This window comes from Populus nigra, chromosome 4 (genome assembly GCF_951802175.1).
Source record: "Populus nigra chromosome 4, ddPopNigr1.1, whole genome shotgun sequence".
Taxonomy (NCBI): domain Eukaryota; kingdom Viridiplantae; phylum Streptophyta; class Magnoliopsida; order Malpighiales; family Salicaceae; genus Populus; species Populus nigra.
In genome coordinates this window covers 5232942-5249228 of record NC_084855.1, presented here as the reverse complement: position 1 = coordinate 5249228, position 16287 = coordinate 5232942, and the positions used below count along the sequence as shown (strand labels likewise).

Sequence of the window (16287 nt, the reverse complement as noted above, 5' to 3'; positions counted from 1 at the left end):
CCATACAGGAGATACTGAATCATAGATAGTGAAAATAAGTGAACCATCATCATGCTTTATCGCTTTGCATAGTGACGTGCAAATCGCTCCCCAAAGGCTGGACGTCGTCATCTCTTGCTTCAAGCGGGCGCACCACTTGTGGTAGGAGCGTCCATTCACAAATTAATTACCTGAATGCATTAATTAGAAAAATCGAGCAAGCTGTTTTAGTCATGAGGTCCAATTTATATGCAATAATATTATTTTTTTCCCTTATTTTCAAAGATCCCAAAAAAAATAGAGTTTTTTTGGGGAATATACCAGAAAATTTAAAGGTGAAGAGATGAATGAAAGGATATTTGGGATGGATATCTAAACTTTAAAAATAAAAAAAAGACATATTATAATTGAGAAGAAGGTAATTTTGAAGACTAAATAATTTATCTTTGACCTGTAGATCAAGAGCATGGTTAAAAATCATGTTTTGAACAAGAAAAAGTAAGTTATTTATAAGAAAGTCTTGTTCATGTGGAAACGAATTAAAAGAGAAGGTTTATCACAAAAACATATCAGTACATAAATGATATAGATTTCTCTTCTCCTTTCTTACCACATCCAACATGTCATCAATCCAAGCGAAACAGACTAGGATGTTTTGAAGAATGCTAACATCTTCTGATACAGATATGGGTGAAGTCGCGTGGATCTGCTTCTATCAATATATTTCTTGAAGCTGGGCATGCAGTTATGCAACCTATACTATTATATTTGGAGCCACATTTGTGATGCCAATCACGCCTAGCATGAACTGAGGGCGCCACACCAGTAATAAAGAAATCCATCCGTAATATCCAGGAAAAGTCATGGAGGATGAATTGAGCTTGTAAAACCAACAGAGTGGCAAGCCCAGTTGAACCTTCAACCTCATCAGCATCCTCTTCACTATAATCAACATCCTGCGAGCAACCACTCATGCTCAGACTAGATAAATCATCATCATTCTCATTTTCATCCTCAACATAAACGTCATCAATCAAAGTTATGACATCTTCGCAGGTACCTACTGCTGTCAAATATTTTGTGATAAGTAAATCTTTATTTTTTCAAAAATAAAGATTTGGACTCGAGATTTCTTAGAAAGAGGAAGGATATTAATAGCAACTGTACTGTTGTGATGAATGAATTAGTTGCAGTACGCACGTATGACGTATATACAATTAAAGTGTAGCTATTTTCTGATTAAAAAATTGGAGTACTGATTCCTGATTAATTTGAAATTAATGTGGCAAAATACCTAAACAACAAAACAAAATGCTGCGCGTGCGTTTAATATAATCTTCTTGGTGTTCTTCGTGGGGTTGATACTACAGATTTTGTGTCAGCTGAAATAATATTCCAAGTGCCCATTTTTCCTTCAGTGGGATCGACTATCGAGGACAAGGACCTGAGAGAACGCGTTAAAATCTAGGTAAAAGTTTAGAATTACGTTGCAGAATGTTTTGAAAATTTTATTTTTTATTTTTAATATTCATGAAATGTTTTTCTTTTTAGAAACCGGGGTAACTAATAAAAAAATATTAATTTTAATTTTTTTTTTAAACACAGTAGAACTGCCACTACATCGATTTATTTTATAATACTTGTCAAGACGCTAAATAGTAATATGTACATACCGCAGCCCACCAAAAAAATATACATTCCTTCTTGTAATCATGTTGTCTCTGTAATTAAACGTAACTTGTTGCGGGAAGATACTCTGAAACTTAAAAAAGAAATATATAAGAAAAAACAAGATGTATATTAAATTTAAACTCTTAGTTATTTTATATTTTTTAAGATAAATATTTTTATGCCACTTCATTTTTTTATTAACAAAAATATTTAATTAAAAAACAAGAAAGAATAAAAAAAAAAGCAATTGAACTCTTATACTATCAAAAAGCTTTGAACAACTTAAAGTACTTTTATATTGATTGATCTAGCATAAAAGATTATCTTTTTACTTATTTTATTTTTGCATATTACTGTAAGATATTCAGCATGCATATTAAATTATAGATTATAATATAAATTTCCAACTGGTTTAAGTAAAAACAGTTTATGATAAATTTATCTTAAGAAATTATGATTCAAAAATATTTTTCTTATATTTTTCCACTCAATATCAATGTTTTAATTTATTTTTTTAATCTAAAGAAGGATCAAATGTGTTTTTAATTCTTTTAAAAAATTTAATCTAAATATGCTTTACCTAATCAAGCACTTTGGGAAAACCGAATTTTTTTCTCCATTATCCCATTAATATATTTTTACTTAAAATATTTAAAAAGTAAAATTAATTAATTAATTAAATTTTGAAGTAAGAAAAATTTTGATTAGCCAAAAATAGGTATAAGAAAAACTAGTTACTCTTAAAAAAATACAAATAAAAAGGTAAAACAATATTATTTGAATCATCCAAATTATTTTCTATATAATCTAAGAATTTTCCTAAAGAATGACCAGAATGATCCATCATAATATTTGATATCGAAATTGATTGAGTTTTTTTAGTGTTCACTCTCGGAAGTAGTATCTCATAACGCACCTCACGGCCAATGGAGAAAAATAAAAACATTGAGGCTTAGGGGGTTGGCAGTCCGTGCATGCAGATGGTTAGCATAATAATAATTATTATTGTTATTGTTAATGTGATAGTGATTATTTTTTATTTAAAAATATATTAAAATAATATTTTTTTATTTTTTAAAATTTATTTTTAATATCAAAATAATCTAAAAATATTAAAAATTTAAAAATTTTAATTATTTTAAAATTAATTTTAAAATACAAAAACAAAAATACTTGTCCCATGTTCGCATAAAACGGTGGTGAACAGTAATTGTTTTTTAAAATATTTTTAAAATACAAAAAGGTAGCATACTAGTGGTCCCATGTTCGCATAAAGTTGTGGTGGACGGCTAAGATCCAATAAATAGAGAAGGTCCAGAAGGATACGGAATCCTCGCAACTTGAGTACTTGACCCTTCTGTCTCGAGCCGTCGCTGTAGCATACGGTCCCCACTCCTCCCTGTAACAAATTGAAGTAGCTAGTCCGCTAGCTGTCATCAGATTTTATTTATAAAAAAAATCTAATTATATTAAATTATATGCTAATAAAAAATATATATTATATAAGAAATAATGAATAAAATTATAAAAAATATTTTTTATTAAAAATATATACTTTTATTAGTATATTTTTGTTACGCGAAAAAATTGTGGAAACACAAAGAAAAAGAGATTATATATTTTTTTTTGTTTAAAAATAAATTTGAATATGGTAAAAATCAAGCTGCGCATCAAGCAATTTATTATACACACGTCAACATCTTTGAACAACATCTGATAATGATTTATTTATTCTGGTTTGACTTTATAAATATTAAAAACCAATATTATCCAACAAACTCGCAAGAAACAAAGAGATGCCATTGAAAATATACTGAAAATAATTATTGAATAAATACTGGTATACTGATTTTAAATAATGATCAGATTTTAAAACTAATTTTATATTAATTACAAAACAAGGAGATGCGAGATTTGTTAGGACCTAGTAGAAGAAAAAAAAAAGGCCGATTATATTCTCAAAATTATTTAGAAAGAAAATTGCATCAGTTAACATTAATAATTATTGAGGTGCAAGGAATCATCATAACAACGGCCGAGCTCCATTAACGAGATCTAAAGAATAGAATAGCCTCATGAGATCCCGAGAAGGATACGGGAAACAGGCTGTAATGGACGTCACCGAGAATAAACATGCTTGGAATCCTCTTTCAGCTGAAGGGCAAATTATAAGAGGCCGCGGATGCTGAGAGACCGGATTCCGTTTACCAGCGGATTCGAAAGCAGCGGAGCGGCGCCCTTCTCCTACTCCCCGCCTTCCTTCTTCCCCACGTTGATTCCATTACCAATTCTCGTTGCCGGGGCGGAATGAATCTACAAACGCTACGATAAAACAAAGGAATGAAAGGCCGCTTTGCGTCGTCATTATTCTCTCAGACAAACGTGAGGCCATTAACCCGGATTCTTGCCTATAGTAAGATTCTGGTGGATTGTGATTTCATCAGGCCACAGTACTGAGCTAAATATATATTAATAGTTCTCTAGCTGCTTGATTCCATCCATCTTTAAGAAATCTGATTCCCATCATGGATCGTTAACCACTGATTTATTAAATGCTGCATTCGGTTAATAACGAGAGAGATCTCATTTGCTTTTCAGTTCAACCAAACAAGTGTTTGCTGGACTGTTGATTAACTATGCAAAGCACCACAGCAAACGCAGATTATTGATCAGGAGTAGAGCATGTGATCCGGAATCCTTTGAAAAGACGAAAGCTGACTTTGGAAACCTATAAAATCCACTAGCGTTTATATCTAATGGATTGCAAGCTTGGAATTTGAACCCACCTCTCTTTATATCTAATTATTTCTCCATTTCCTTTTGGTTTGATGTAATGGCACTCTTTTATAATGGTTTTAATTATATGTTAATTGAATACATCTCAATCATGGCATTACCTCTTCGCGACCAAAGGAATTGACATTTTTTTTTTATGGTGATTCATTGTTTATATATATGTTCAATGGTGAAGCACCTTTCTCTCTCTTTTTTTCTTTCTCAGTTCGATCCCTATACTTTCTCTCCTTTTGATTTGATCCCTTTTTAGCCTAATTCCATTAAATAAAACTCTTAATTGAAATATTGGAATGACAAAATTTCCCTTCTTAAGTTTAATCTTTTATTAATTTCCATGATATATATATTTATAAAAATAAATGTTATTTGTTCTTACTTAAAGAAAAACACCTTCAAGATAAGACAAATAAGAACATTAAGATTAAAAACCTTCAACATGTATATTTTTTTTAATTAAAAAATATGATATTTAAAATAATCCATAATATCAATATATTCTCTTATTTATTAACTTCTATCCACGTTGTAGACTTTAACGATTCACTTGATCTACCACACACTTGCACCTCACTAAAATCATTACTTGTATCTATGTTTTCTTTAGTGGTGAAACATTGCTTCTCTAACTCATCATATATAGCACTAATAAGTGCATTCCCGTCAAAACATTTTTTTGCTAAAAAATTATTTTTTTTATATTTTTTTGAATTGTTTTAATATTTTAATAGTAAAATAATAAAAAAAAATATTAGAATTACTACAACAATATTAAATAAAAAATAATTTTAAAAATTTACTACCACACCACAGTATCACATCCTTAACTTTTAGGTAATGTTTGGGAACGCGGTTCAACCCGTGTTCCTAAAAAATTTAATTTTTTTTAATTAAAATTTAATATAGTTTTACGTTTTGGATCGTTTTGATGTGTTGATGTCAAAAATAATTTTTAAAAAATAAAAAAAAAATCATTAACATGTATTTTAACACAAAAAATTATTTAAAAAATACTCGTAACTACACTGTCAAACAAGCTCTAAATATCTTAGCAACTTTGTGGACTAGTCATTTGATGTACTATTTAAAATCCTTAAACACGTGTTATATATTATAACAATTCTTCCATTCAGATCGGGTTCATTGCAGCACCCACATGCGCATTTTCCTTCTTTTTTTATATAAAAGAATTGCTACCACAATATATAAACATGAAAAAAAAAAGCAAATGAAAAAACAGAAGAAAGAAAATCCGATCCATGATTCTTGATCACACTCGGCGCATCCACACTAACACAAAATGATTATAAAAATAAACGAGCTATTGCCTAAGAAATATTCCAACTTGGTTTTGGCAAGGGATCATCATGTGACCTCCAGCCTAGTTATTTAGGTTAAGTTTGTAGTAAAAAATTAAGTATATAAACTTGAAGGTTTTCAAAAATATTTTTTTAACAAGACAAGAAAAATACAATATAAACTCAAATTGTAAAATCAGATTGTAAAATCATAAAATGATATCTATTTTTTTTAACTAATTATATATTGATAATTTTAGTCAAGAAATTAAATTACATTAAAATTTGATAAAATGAGTCAACAATATTATAATCAATGAGTGATTTAAATAAAATAAGAAAGATAGATATTATGAATCAATAAATTAATGACATGAAGAAATAAAAAGTTCCAGAATAAAATTTCTCAATACAGAGAAATCACTAAAAAGTAGGAAGCACACAAAAACTCAGTGACAACTTGGTTGTTCTCATCACAATAAATCTTGATCAACCCTTTTTTAGGTTGCAAGCTAATGAGTTTAAATTAGTAATTAACTAACATAAATTCAATAATGAAATAAACCTCTAAACAATGTTTAATGGGCTAGAAAAAAAATCAAATTAAAAATAATTATTTAAAATTAAATAAATAACATAGAATAATAATAAAAAGTTTTCATGTTAAAATTCCTTCATGTAATCTGAATTTTCAATTTTTGCATATTCTTGGTAGATTTGAGTCATGATTTCAAATATATCGTTCTCTCTCGTTTGGATGAATTACTGGACCTACAATATATAGTTGGAAAGTTTTAGATGTCTAGTTTATATCCTAACTTTAATCGAAGTAAAATTACACCGGTAACTCTAGATATGTCCAAAACAGTACACGATGGTCTTTCTTGACATATTTGACAATATTAGTTTACTAACTTTGACCATCTGAAATATCATGTTCCCTAACTTTATTTGACCTAAAATTTTACCACAATATATGTTTATGTATCTAATATTTCTCTGTAAAATTTCAACTTTATTCAACATACGGTTTGAAAGATATATTTAATTTCGCAAAACTAATCAGCAGATATTTTAAAGCTAAATTTAGATCTAACTTGGTTCATATCACAAATTTAGTTCATATCATAAATTTAGTAAACTCGTAAAATCAAACCGAATTTATTGATTTTACACGAGTTAAATCTGATTTTACTGATTTCAAGTTTTTAATTTGATTAATATGTTAAAAATATATTAACCCATAAAATCTTATAATTTTACAAGTTAACTTGTAGTTTTAACGACCTTCAACCATTCATCTTTTATTATTTATTTATTTATTTTTAAGGGAATACAACACCCACAATTATAAAAACGCCCCAAGTTCTTATGCCCGATCGCCCAGTTATTTTTGAAGCATATGTATTTGCTCATAACGGTCCCATCAGCTTTATCTGTACGAAGGTGTATTAAAAATACAAATCAAGGGCTCAACGGTGGATATTGAACCATGTTGCTTTCGGCAATAAAGAAGAGTATCAGTCAGCTCATTAAATTCACTTGTACTTGCTTGTAATCTCCTAACAATATGGTACGACAGATTAGTATTTATATGTAGCTAAGTCTAACCATTTAAACTGCTACATCTAAGATATATAAAAACAATGTGATTTTAAAAATTCTAGTGACATTGCAATTTTTCTTTCTATTTATTCTAAAAAAAAAACTACAAGGAGAGTTTTCTTCTTCTTCTATATTATGGCATGATTGATGACTTTCCACCTCAAGCATGTTTAATTGACTAATTAATATCAAATTAATATATTTTTTAATGTTTTCAATAATCTTAATTTGTTAATATCAAAAATAAAAAAATTATTTTAATATATTTTCAAATAAAAAATATTTTTTTAAAAAAAGATATCAATACCTAGCATACACCAAATATTTAAAATCCAAAATTATGTTACACTTCATTATATATATAGACACACACACACACACATACCCTACGGACCTTTCCAGGAGGGAGTTGAGTGCAAGTTGAGGAATAACTAGTTCAGGAAAATAAAACTAAGTATGTGTTTGATTTTGAGATTTTGAGATACGTACGGGTAAGATTAAGTTCTTTTTAAAGTACAGTCTTTTTCAACCACAAGCAACACTTCATTAGAAACTAAAAATACTTGTTTTTATCCGGTGATAAAAATTTAAAATTAAAAAATTTATTTTTTTTATAGTCTCAAATTTGAGTTCTGTAATTGCTTATATAATGACTACTAGAGATTTACATGGTCATTAACTTCAAGACCCGTGAAATTAGTCGAGATACGTGCAAGCTGACACAAACATCCACATTAAACTAAAAATAAAAAAAAAACTTGTTGTTATTAGTTTTTTTTTAATCCCCAAAAAAACCTTCACCACACATCAATAACAAACACACCCGACCAGATCTTGATTTCACGCTCATGGTAAGATTGTGACAAATATTTGGTCTGAGGCGTTTGGTCGCCGCGTCATGTATGAAACATCAAATGATTGTTAATTGAAATAAATTAATATTTAAAGGGTTAAGGCCCTCAAATGCCACGCCATATCTCAAGTGTCTGATTCATTTCCTTCTCAGTTCTCAGAAAGAATTCCACTGCCCAGCTCCATTTATTAGAGGTAGAGGAGGGTTTGCAAGTGCTATTCCAACGTAGAAAGCAGAGAGTTGAGAATACAAAAGAACCCTATTTCAGGCCCACTCACTCCCTCTGTTTCTTTAATACCCCCCTCTCTTCCTCTTCCTTTTTGGGTTTTAAGGATGTGAAGTGGCTCTGCTTTTATTTTTTCTTCTTTTTCTTGTGTTGGAATTTTGGAAGGAAGGAACCATCAAAGGTTAGTAAATAACGACTTGGAAATTCTTCCCTTTGATTCTCCAGTTCTGTCTTTGCGTCTTTGATAAATTATTTCTCTGCTTAGGCTTTGAAATCCCCAGAACTGCAGAAATCTTTAAGTTTTCTTGAATGAATGGTCAATCATTTTGGCCGCAGATTTCTTGCAAATCATTTAAGCACTTTCCTTGTTAAGTCGATTCCGCATGAAAATTGTCAGGTTTCCCTTCCAAATTTTCTCACCATTTCTCTCATCCGGATTCTGGGCACCACTCATCAAGTTTCGAAAAATCTTCTCCTCTTCGGTAAGTTCTCACACAAATCTTCCTTCCAGCTCTATAGAATTCTAATGAATCTTGTTTCGAATGGTCTCTGCTGCCTGAGTCAGTCCACAATCATATTTTTTTAAAAAAAATGGTTTGCTTGCGTAATTGAGGCCATTTGAAAGCGTGGAACTTTTAACTTCATTAACCGCCGCAATTTTCCGTTTGACTTTTTGTTTTAAGGTAGAATTAATTTAAAACAGATGCTAATTTCTCTTTCAACAGCAAGTATACTATTGTTCATGTGGACAATAAGATCTATGCTTTAAATCGATATGTAAAGTGGAGGACAGTGATGGTGGGGGGTTTTGGGTGGTCAAATGGAGTATAAGGATACTGAGTACTGACGACGGTAGTTAAAGTTGGGGAATCTAATTCGTCTCTTTTTTCCCACCTCTCCTCTGAAGAGATTTTTGTTCTGCTGAATCTACTTGGCTGGTTCACAAACCCCTAAACTCGATTCATAATGGCAACAATTCTTTTGTTCTGCTACCGTTACCTACCTCTGTCTCAACCACGATGGCATACAGTGCTGTGGGTCGGATTTTTTTTTTATATAATTTTATTTGCGTGTTTTAAAGCTGTTTTCTAAAAAAATTATTATTTTTTTATTTTTTAAGTTTAAATTATTTTTTTGTATTTTGATATTTTAATATGTTAATGTTAAAAATAATTTTTTTTTAAAATATATATTTTTAATATTTTTCTAAAAAAAAACACTTTTAAAAAAATTCATGCTCACACTCCTAATCATCTATTTTTTTCTGTCCCTCTCGGCAATCCTTGCTTTGCTTCAACAGAAACTTTCATGAGTAACTTGAAAAAAGAAATGTAGGTAGATTAAAGTATTAAAGTTTAAGGTTTCAAGAGTGTAATGATAGAGTTTGATTGTGTCTTTTCCTTGTAACACACACAAAAAAAAAATAGAGAGAGAATAGGCTGATTGAAAACTCATTGGATGGGCGCTTGGGTGGACTGAAGAGGAAAAACTTAGCCCATCATGGAAAAAGGAAAGAAAAGAACCTCTTTCTTGAGCAGAACCTTGGGCTAGTTTAGGCCTTCTCTGAATGAAATTTCTCAGCATTCAGTTTGAAACAAAAGAGAATAATGACCTGAAAATTTAACATCTCAAAAAGAGAACAAAATGGGAAAAAGAAAAACTAGAGAACAGTGCAATTGTAGTTTGTTGGGTTGGGTTTCCTGTACTGCATGTCCACATTCTTTTATGTTAGTAGCTTTTTATAGTACAGTAATAGCAACCTCCACCAACATGTCGTGCCTTAATTCAGTGGAAGAATGTCTTCTTAAATCTCAAATGGTCACTTAAGATCAAGAGGTCAAGATTAGATGTTGATAGGGTTGAAATCGTACGTGTAAGGCATGTCATAAAGTTGTTGTTTTGTAAATCGTAACCAGGAAATTGAGCATGTTTTGTCAACAGAAAGGGATTGTTGAATGTCCTGGCCTGAGCGCTTAGCTAGCGAAGAGTATTTGGTGTCAGCCTCGGACAGGGTATTGCTCTTAAATATTTCCTGGTAATGGTTTGGTGAGAAGTCCTTTGCATGTAGCTCCTTCATAAGTGGCCTGTCTTCCAACTAAACTACAGTAGAAACATCAAATCATTCTGGTTCTCGTTCCATTCATTCACAAAGTCCTACCTATTGAGTCCTATATGTCGATGTTAACTGTTAATGAAATTAGTGCTGTCTGTTGAAAAAGGCATGACATGGCTATTGATAATAGGATGTTTGTCTTTTAACATATCAAATGTTAATAGTTAATGCTGCTGTGACAGGAGAAGAGACTTTTTTGTTGATTGGAGAAGGTAATTGCTGCTTAAATGGCTAGCGTTTGTTGGCCATACTTTGATCCTGAGTATGAGAACTTGAGCACTAGGATTAATCCTCCAAGGTACTTCACATGATTAATTAAATTAAGTACTCCAAGACCCTGCTTCATTTTTTTTTCTTTTCTTTTTGCGTCCCTCTCATGTTTTCTTTTCTTTTGATTTTCTTTTTGGGGGGCAGGGTATCTGTAGACAACACTAGTTGCAATGACAGTACTCTTGTTAAGGTAATCTTTTTTATTGTTATTGCATGGCCACCAAGATCAGTAATACTTGAGTTAGAGCCAAGTCCTACTGGACCCTTCTAGAGTGTTGGTCACATAATACAACTGGTTGAAGTTTGAATACTAGTTCGAGCTTCAGGCGTTGTAGCAGACTAGCACCAATCATTGATAGAAATGAAAACAGGCCCTATAATCAATGTATGGGTGGCTAAAGCCACAGCATAGGCTATTGGCAGTCATTTTGATGTATGAATGACCCGAGCCAGCCAAATTGCTGAATATCAGACTTTCATAACGTATCTCTTCCTTTCTAGTACTTTACTGCACGAGGGGCCTCTACTGAAATGATTTTTGTTCTTAAATTTTCCTCCATCCAATTACACTGCAGAATTGGGAGAATACAGAGACAGGATCTTATCTTTAACCAGATTCCTTACACGTGTGCTCTAATTTATTAATTGGAAAGCAAATTATTATGCTTGCTATGATTTTTTTTTCAGATAATGTCACGGCAATGACAAACTAAAATTCATGAATGTGATGATGTATTAGGTTGACAGCATGAATAAACCAGGAATTCTCCTGGAAGTTGTGCAAGTCCTAACCGATCTTGACCTCATTATCACCAAAGCTTACATCTCCTCGGATGGTGGTTGGTTCATGGATGGTATGAGTATGCTTCTATTGACTTCCCCTGTTTTCTTCTTCCTTAATGGTTATGCAAAGGCGGTGCTCTTCATATGCTTCCTAAGATTCTTTCTGTAATTAGTACATTATTCACCTGATTATGAATTTATTATACCCAATCTTTTGATTTTAAGTCTAAAGAATAGACTTTAAACCAAGTGATCAAAACAAGGCGCCATATTACTAAATCCTTCTGTTAAGTTTTCTCTTTCACTTTCTCACACAGAACAAGTTGGTATTGATTATATAGTTATTTCTGATCCACAGTATTTCATGTCACTGACCAACAAGGAAAGAAGATTACAGATATTAAAACCATTGACTACATAGAGAAGGTATGCAATTCTCATGTTTTTTTCGCTTATCTGCTTTCATGTGCTATAAATTCAAACCAATATAGGATGTTCAGTGCTGATTGAAAAAGAGTTGACCCATTTTAGCACCAGTGTTAACTGAAAGTATCTTCAATGCAACAGGCTCTAGGACCTAAAAGCCAAGAAGAAGTAACTACTTGGGCAGACAAACGGGTTGGAGTGCACTCTGTTGGTGGGCACACTGCCATTGAACTCATTGGCAAGGATCGCCCTGGTCTTTTATCTGAAATCTCTGCCGTCCTTGCCAACCTTCACTTCAATGTGGTTGCTGCTGAAGTTTGGACCCATAATAGTCGGATAGCATGTGTTGTCTATGTCAATGATGACACCACATCTCGTGCTGTAGCTGACCCAACCAGATTGTCTATAATGGAGGACCAGCTCAAGAACATTCTACGCGGGTGTGAGAATGATGAGGCGGGTCGTACTAGTTTCTCCATGGGGTTTACTCATGTTGACCGTAGGCTGCACCAAATGTTGTTTGCCGACAGGGATTATGAAGGTGGAATAGTGGCTACTGAGGTTGATTATCCTCCCTCCCTCAAGCCAAAGATCACAGTTGAGCGTTGTGAGGATAAAGGATACTCTGTGGTCACTGTTAGATGCAAAGACCGTGCGAAGTTAATGTTTGACATAGTGTGCACTCTCACAGATATGCAATATGTTGTTTTTCATGCTACAATCTCGTCTGATGGGCCCCATGCATCACAGGTACCTCTTACCCCACTGAAGTATATGTACACCGATAACTAGAAGAAAAATTAAGAAACATTTCTCGTTTAAAGGCACTTCTAGTTTTGTTGATGTGAGGCATGCATTATGAAGCTCAATGCTTCCATCTTTTCACATTGACACTAGATTGTCTGTTTATGTGTGTGAGCTCATGCCGAAGATTAGTTAAGCTCGTAATTTTTTTACCGGAACAGCTCCAATCAGTAGAGGCGAGTAGCAACTAGAGACAGAATGTTTTAAGATTTTTAGTCTCTTCAAATCAATTTGTCAAATTTACACAGATTTCTACTTCATTCCATCTTCCTTTATCTTTTTCAATACAGCATTATGCTTGTGTGTTGCAGAATTTTAATTTAAGAAGTAAAAAATGTTCATTTGTTATTAGCTCATTTGTTCAATGAAATGATTGAAATGACTCCACTATTTTTGTTACAGTTATAATAAATTTCATAGCCTCTGTAGGATTTTATTGAAGCAACTGACCCAGTATACGAACTTTTAGGAGTACTATATTCGTCACATGGATGGTTGCGTACTTGATACCGAAGGAGAGAAGGAAAGAGTTATCAAATGCCTTGAAGCTGCAATTAGAAGAAGAGTGAGCGAGGTGAGTAAACTGTCTACCTTACTGTTTCCTGCTGGTGCTGTATGAAATTGTAGATAAGGACATTGCTGTGCTTTGTCGTCTAACATTGCTGTTTGTCTTTTATGGTTCAGCTAAAGGTAGTGATTTTAAATTCTATTTCTGTTATTCCCTTTATATTAGTGTAGAACAGCTCAGGTTTTACATTCTGAGTTATGCTGTAGTCTATCTTTGATGCCCAGCTGAAATGACAGAATCTTTGAGCTGTTGGCCTTGAAACAGTTTCATGATAGAATCCTTTATAATAGCATAAAAAAGAGAGCATTTTTCAGCTATAGGCCTTTGGCAGAATATATGTAACCGAGACAACAGTAAGAAGATATAGCTTTAGTTTATGTTTAATTTAATGCTTCTGAAAGTCTATAACTGGGATTCTCACATGTATTGTATTAATACTTCACTTGGTTAATTTAACGATTCTCTATAACCAATGCTGAAAATTGTAATCACTTTTGCTGGCTAACCATGTCAGTTAGGTTCACTAAGCCGGGAATGAAAACAGTATGAAGATGGCATCTAATAATTTGTAGCAACAGTAAAGCATCAATAACAGGCACCAGCCTTGTCTGTCATCTTCTGCAACCTCACATCTATCACTTCACAAAATACATACAGCATGCCAAAGTCTTGTCAGCCTTTCGTTTTCGTTTTCCTTTTCTTTCTTCTTTTTGATGAATGAGAAATCAGTATTGCTAGTCTACGAAGATACTTACAAGAGTTGAGAGATGCAAATTGCTATGGATATTAGGTCAACTCTAAGGAGGAAGTAAGAGAATTAAAGAGATTGAAATTATGTTCAATATTCAGAACTGTATAGCGTGCATCATAGGACCTTAGACTGGTTGTTAACACGGCATTTGATAAATTGTTTGCTTTCAGAAGCATGAGGGTTAAGAGAAAGTGATTAATTAAAATGAAGAGAACCTGTTTTCTGAATTGATTAATTATTGTACTTGCAGTGATACACATTTCATATAATTTTTTTCTTTCAGGGGTGCAGTCCTTAGATTACCAATATTTATTTTGTGCCGTCTGAAATTTTCACTGTGATCTCAGGGTCTGAGCCTTGAGCTCTGTGCAAAGGATAGAGTAGGCTTACTATCTGAAGTTACAAGGATTCTGCGAGAGAATGGATTAGCCGTATCAAGAGCAGGTGTCATGACAATAGGAGAGCAAGCAACGAATGTTTTCTATGTAAGAGATGCTTCTGGGAATCCGGTGGATACGAAGATTATCGAAGCACTTCGTAAAGAAATCGGGCACACCATGATGCTTAATGTGAAGAAAACACCTGCTAGTTCCAGAGAACCTGAAGCTAGAGGATGGGCCAAAACAAGTTTCTTTTTCGGGAACTTGCTGGAAAGGTTCTTGGCATGAGAACATTTCTGTATTGCTGTCACAGAAATAATGAACTGTACAGGACAATAAACCTCTTCATGACCAAAGCATGAACTATGGACAGGGCTTGCACTAGACTTTGTTCAATATTCAAAGAATAAATCTTGCAAGCTAATGAAGTTCGAACCTTCGGTTGGAAAAGGACGGAAATTTCAAAATAAATAAAAATATATTTCACTTTAAAAGATATTAAATTAATTTTTTTAGTTATTTCATAATAAATAAAAATATATTTCATATAAAAACCGTTATTTCCGACATTCGACTCATATTTATTGATGTTTCAAAATATTTATCAACTCTTCTAGCGAAACATAAGAAAATGTTTGATTTTTCAATATTCTTATTTTAATTGTTTAGTCATTCGCAACTATATTCCCAGTATGCTTGCTTCTATATTTCTCAAGACGTAGATAATTTAATTAAGAATATATACAACAAATAAATAAATAATATCCTGATAAATAGTTGAAGATTGAGGACACAAAAACGATGGGTTCAAACTTCAAAGAACGAATCCTGTGGAGTATATGTTATGCAAATAGACACGTAAAGCAAGTTTTTTCCACCAGAAAGCTATCTCTTACTTCATCGGAACGGACACAAAGCTATGGACAGAGCCCTGGCTGAACGGCTCACCGTTGATCCACCACCCATCCTGGTCCTAAAGTAAAAGGAAGGGGAATATTTAGTTCATGAAAATGGAATTGCAAATTAAAAGTTTTAGAATTTGTCCGATCAACACGAAATCAAATTGGAATATTATCCAGCCCAGAAGCAAGTTTTACCTCAACCAACATGTTATTGTCCATATTCGTAATAAAGGGAGTATTTCTATCCTGGAAAAATAAGATTTAAGATAGAGGGAAGGATTTTATTTAATCTCTGTTTGTTTTTTTAATGTGGTTTAATTATGTTTTTGAACATTTTTAGTTTTAAATTAATTTTTTAATATTTTTAAGTTATTTTGATGTCTTGATATAAAAAATAATTTTTAAAAAATAAAAATAAATATTATTTTAATATATTTTTCAATAAAAAATATTGAAAATATAATTTGTTCCAAACACTCAACCTTTCATCAAGATAAACATGTTTCTCCACTAGGAGCAGTGACTTTTTTTAATAAAAAAATATTTTGAATATTTAATTTTAAAAAAGTCACATTTTACGGAATGATCATAGTAGCTCATTAATGTTTTTAGTGGGTTCACTATATATTTGATAATACAGCTCCATTCCTCGGTCAATCTGAATTGTCTAATGCTTATCCTGGACTAGACTGGGACTAGTATTGTCTACGGTAAAAATTAAAAAATAAATAAAAAATAAAAAACTCAAGGCTTTAAACATTGGAGTATTGACGGGGATATTTCTTTCAAACTAGCATAATTTAAATAATCACACTATTAAAAATAGTACAAGCAATAAAAATTTAATAGGCTGGATTATTCTTAG

The 16287-nt window shown here is 32.1% G+C and overlaps 1 protein-coding gene across 5 annotated transcripts; it reads left to right on the top strand.

The window, feature by feature from the left end:
* Nucleotides 1–8305: 8305 nt before the first annotated feature.
* On the top strand, nucleotides 8306–14970 carry LOC133690646 (ACT domain-containing protein ACR3-like). 5 transcript variants are annotated; one of them, XM_062110884.1, is made up of 9 exons: nucleotides 8307–8606; nucleotides 8823–8907; nucleotides 10721–10836; nucleotides 10953–10998; nucleotides 11548–11662; nucleotides 11950–12017; nucleotides 12159–12767; nucleotides 13291–13395; nucleotides 14488–14970. In XM_062110884.1, exons 3-9 carry the CDS (start codon nucleotides 10766–10768, stop codon nucleotides 14806–14808), a joined length of 1335 nt encoding a protein of 444 aa, XP_061966868.1. In that variant the 5' UTR covers nucleotides 8307–8606; nucleotides 8823–8907; nucleotides 10721–10765; the 3' UTR covers nucleotides 14809–14970. The 5 variants fall into 5 exon arrangements, with proteins under 5 accessions (XP_061966869.1, XP_061966868.1, XP_061966871.1 ...); XM_062110885.1 differs by lacking the exon at nucleotides 8823–8907 and having other exon boundaries at nucleotides 8306–8606; XM_062110887.1 differs by lacking the exon at nucleotides 10953–10998.
* The last annotated feature ends 1317 nt before the right edge of the window (nucleotides 14971–16287 follow it).

Bases quoted from the DNA above. Each gene is read 5' to 3' on its own strand.
- LOC133690646 (XM_062110885.1), top strand. From the start codon at position 10,766: ATGGCTAGCGTTTGTTGGCCATACTTTGATCCTGAGTATGAGAACTTG. The intron at 10,837-10,952 runs GTACTTCACATG...TTTGGGGGGCAG, and splicing joins ACTAGGATTAATCCTCCAAG to GGTATCTGTAGACAACACTA. The intron at 10,999-11,547 runs GTAATCTTTTTT...ATGATGTATTAG, and splicing joins ATGACAGTACTCTTGTTAAG to GTTGACAGCATGAATAAACC.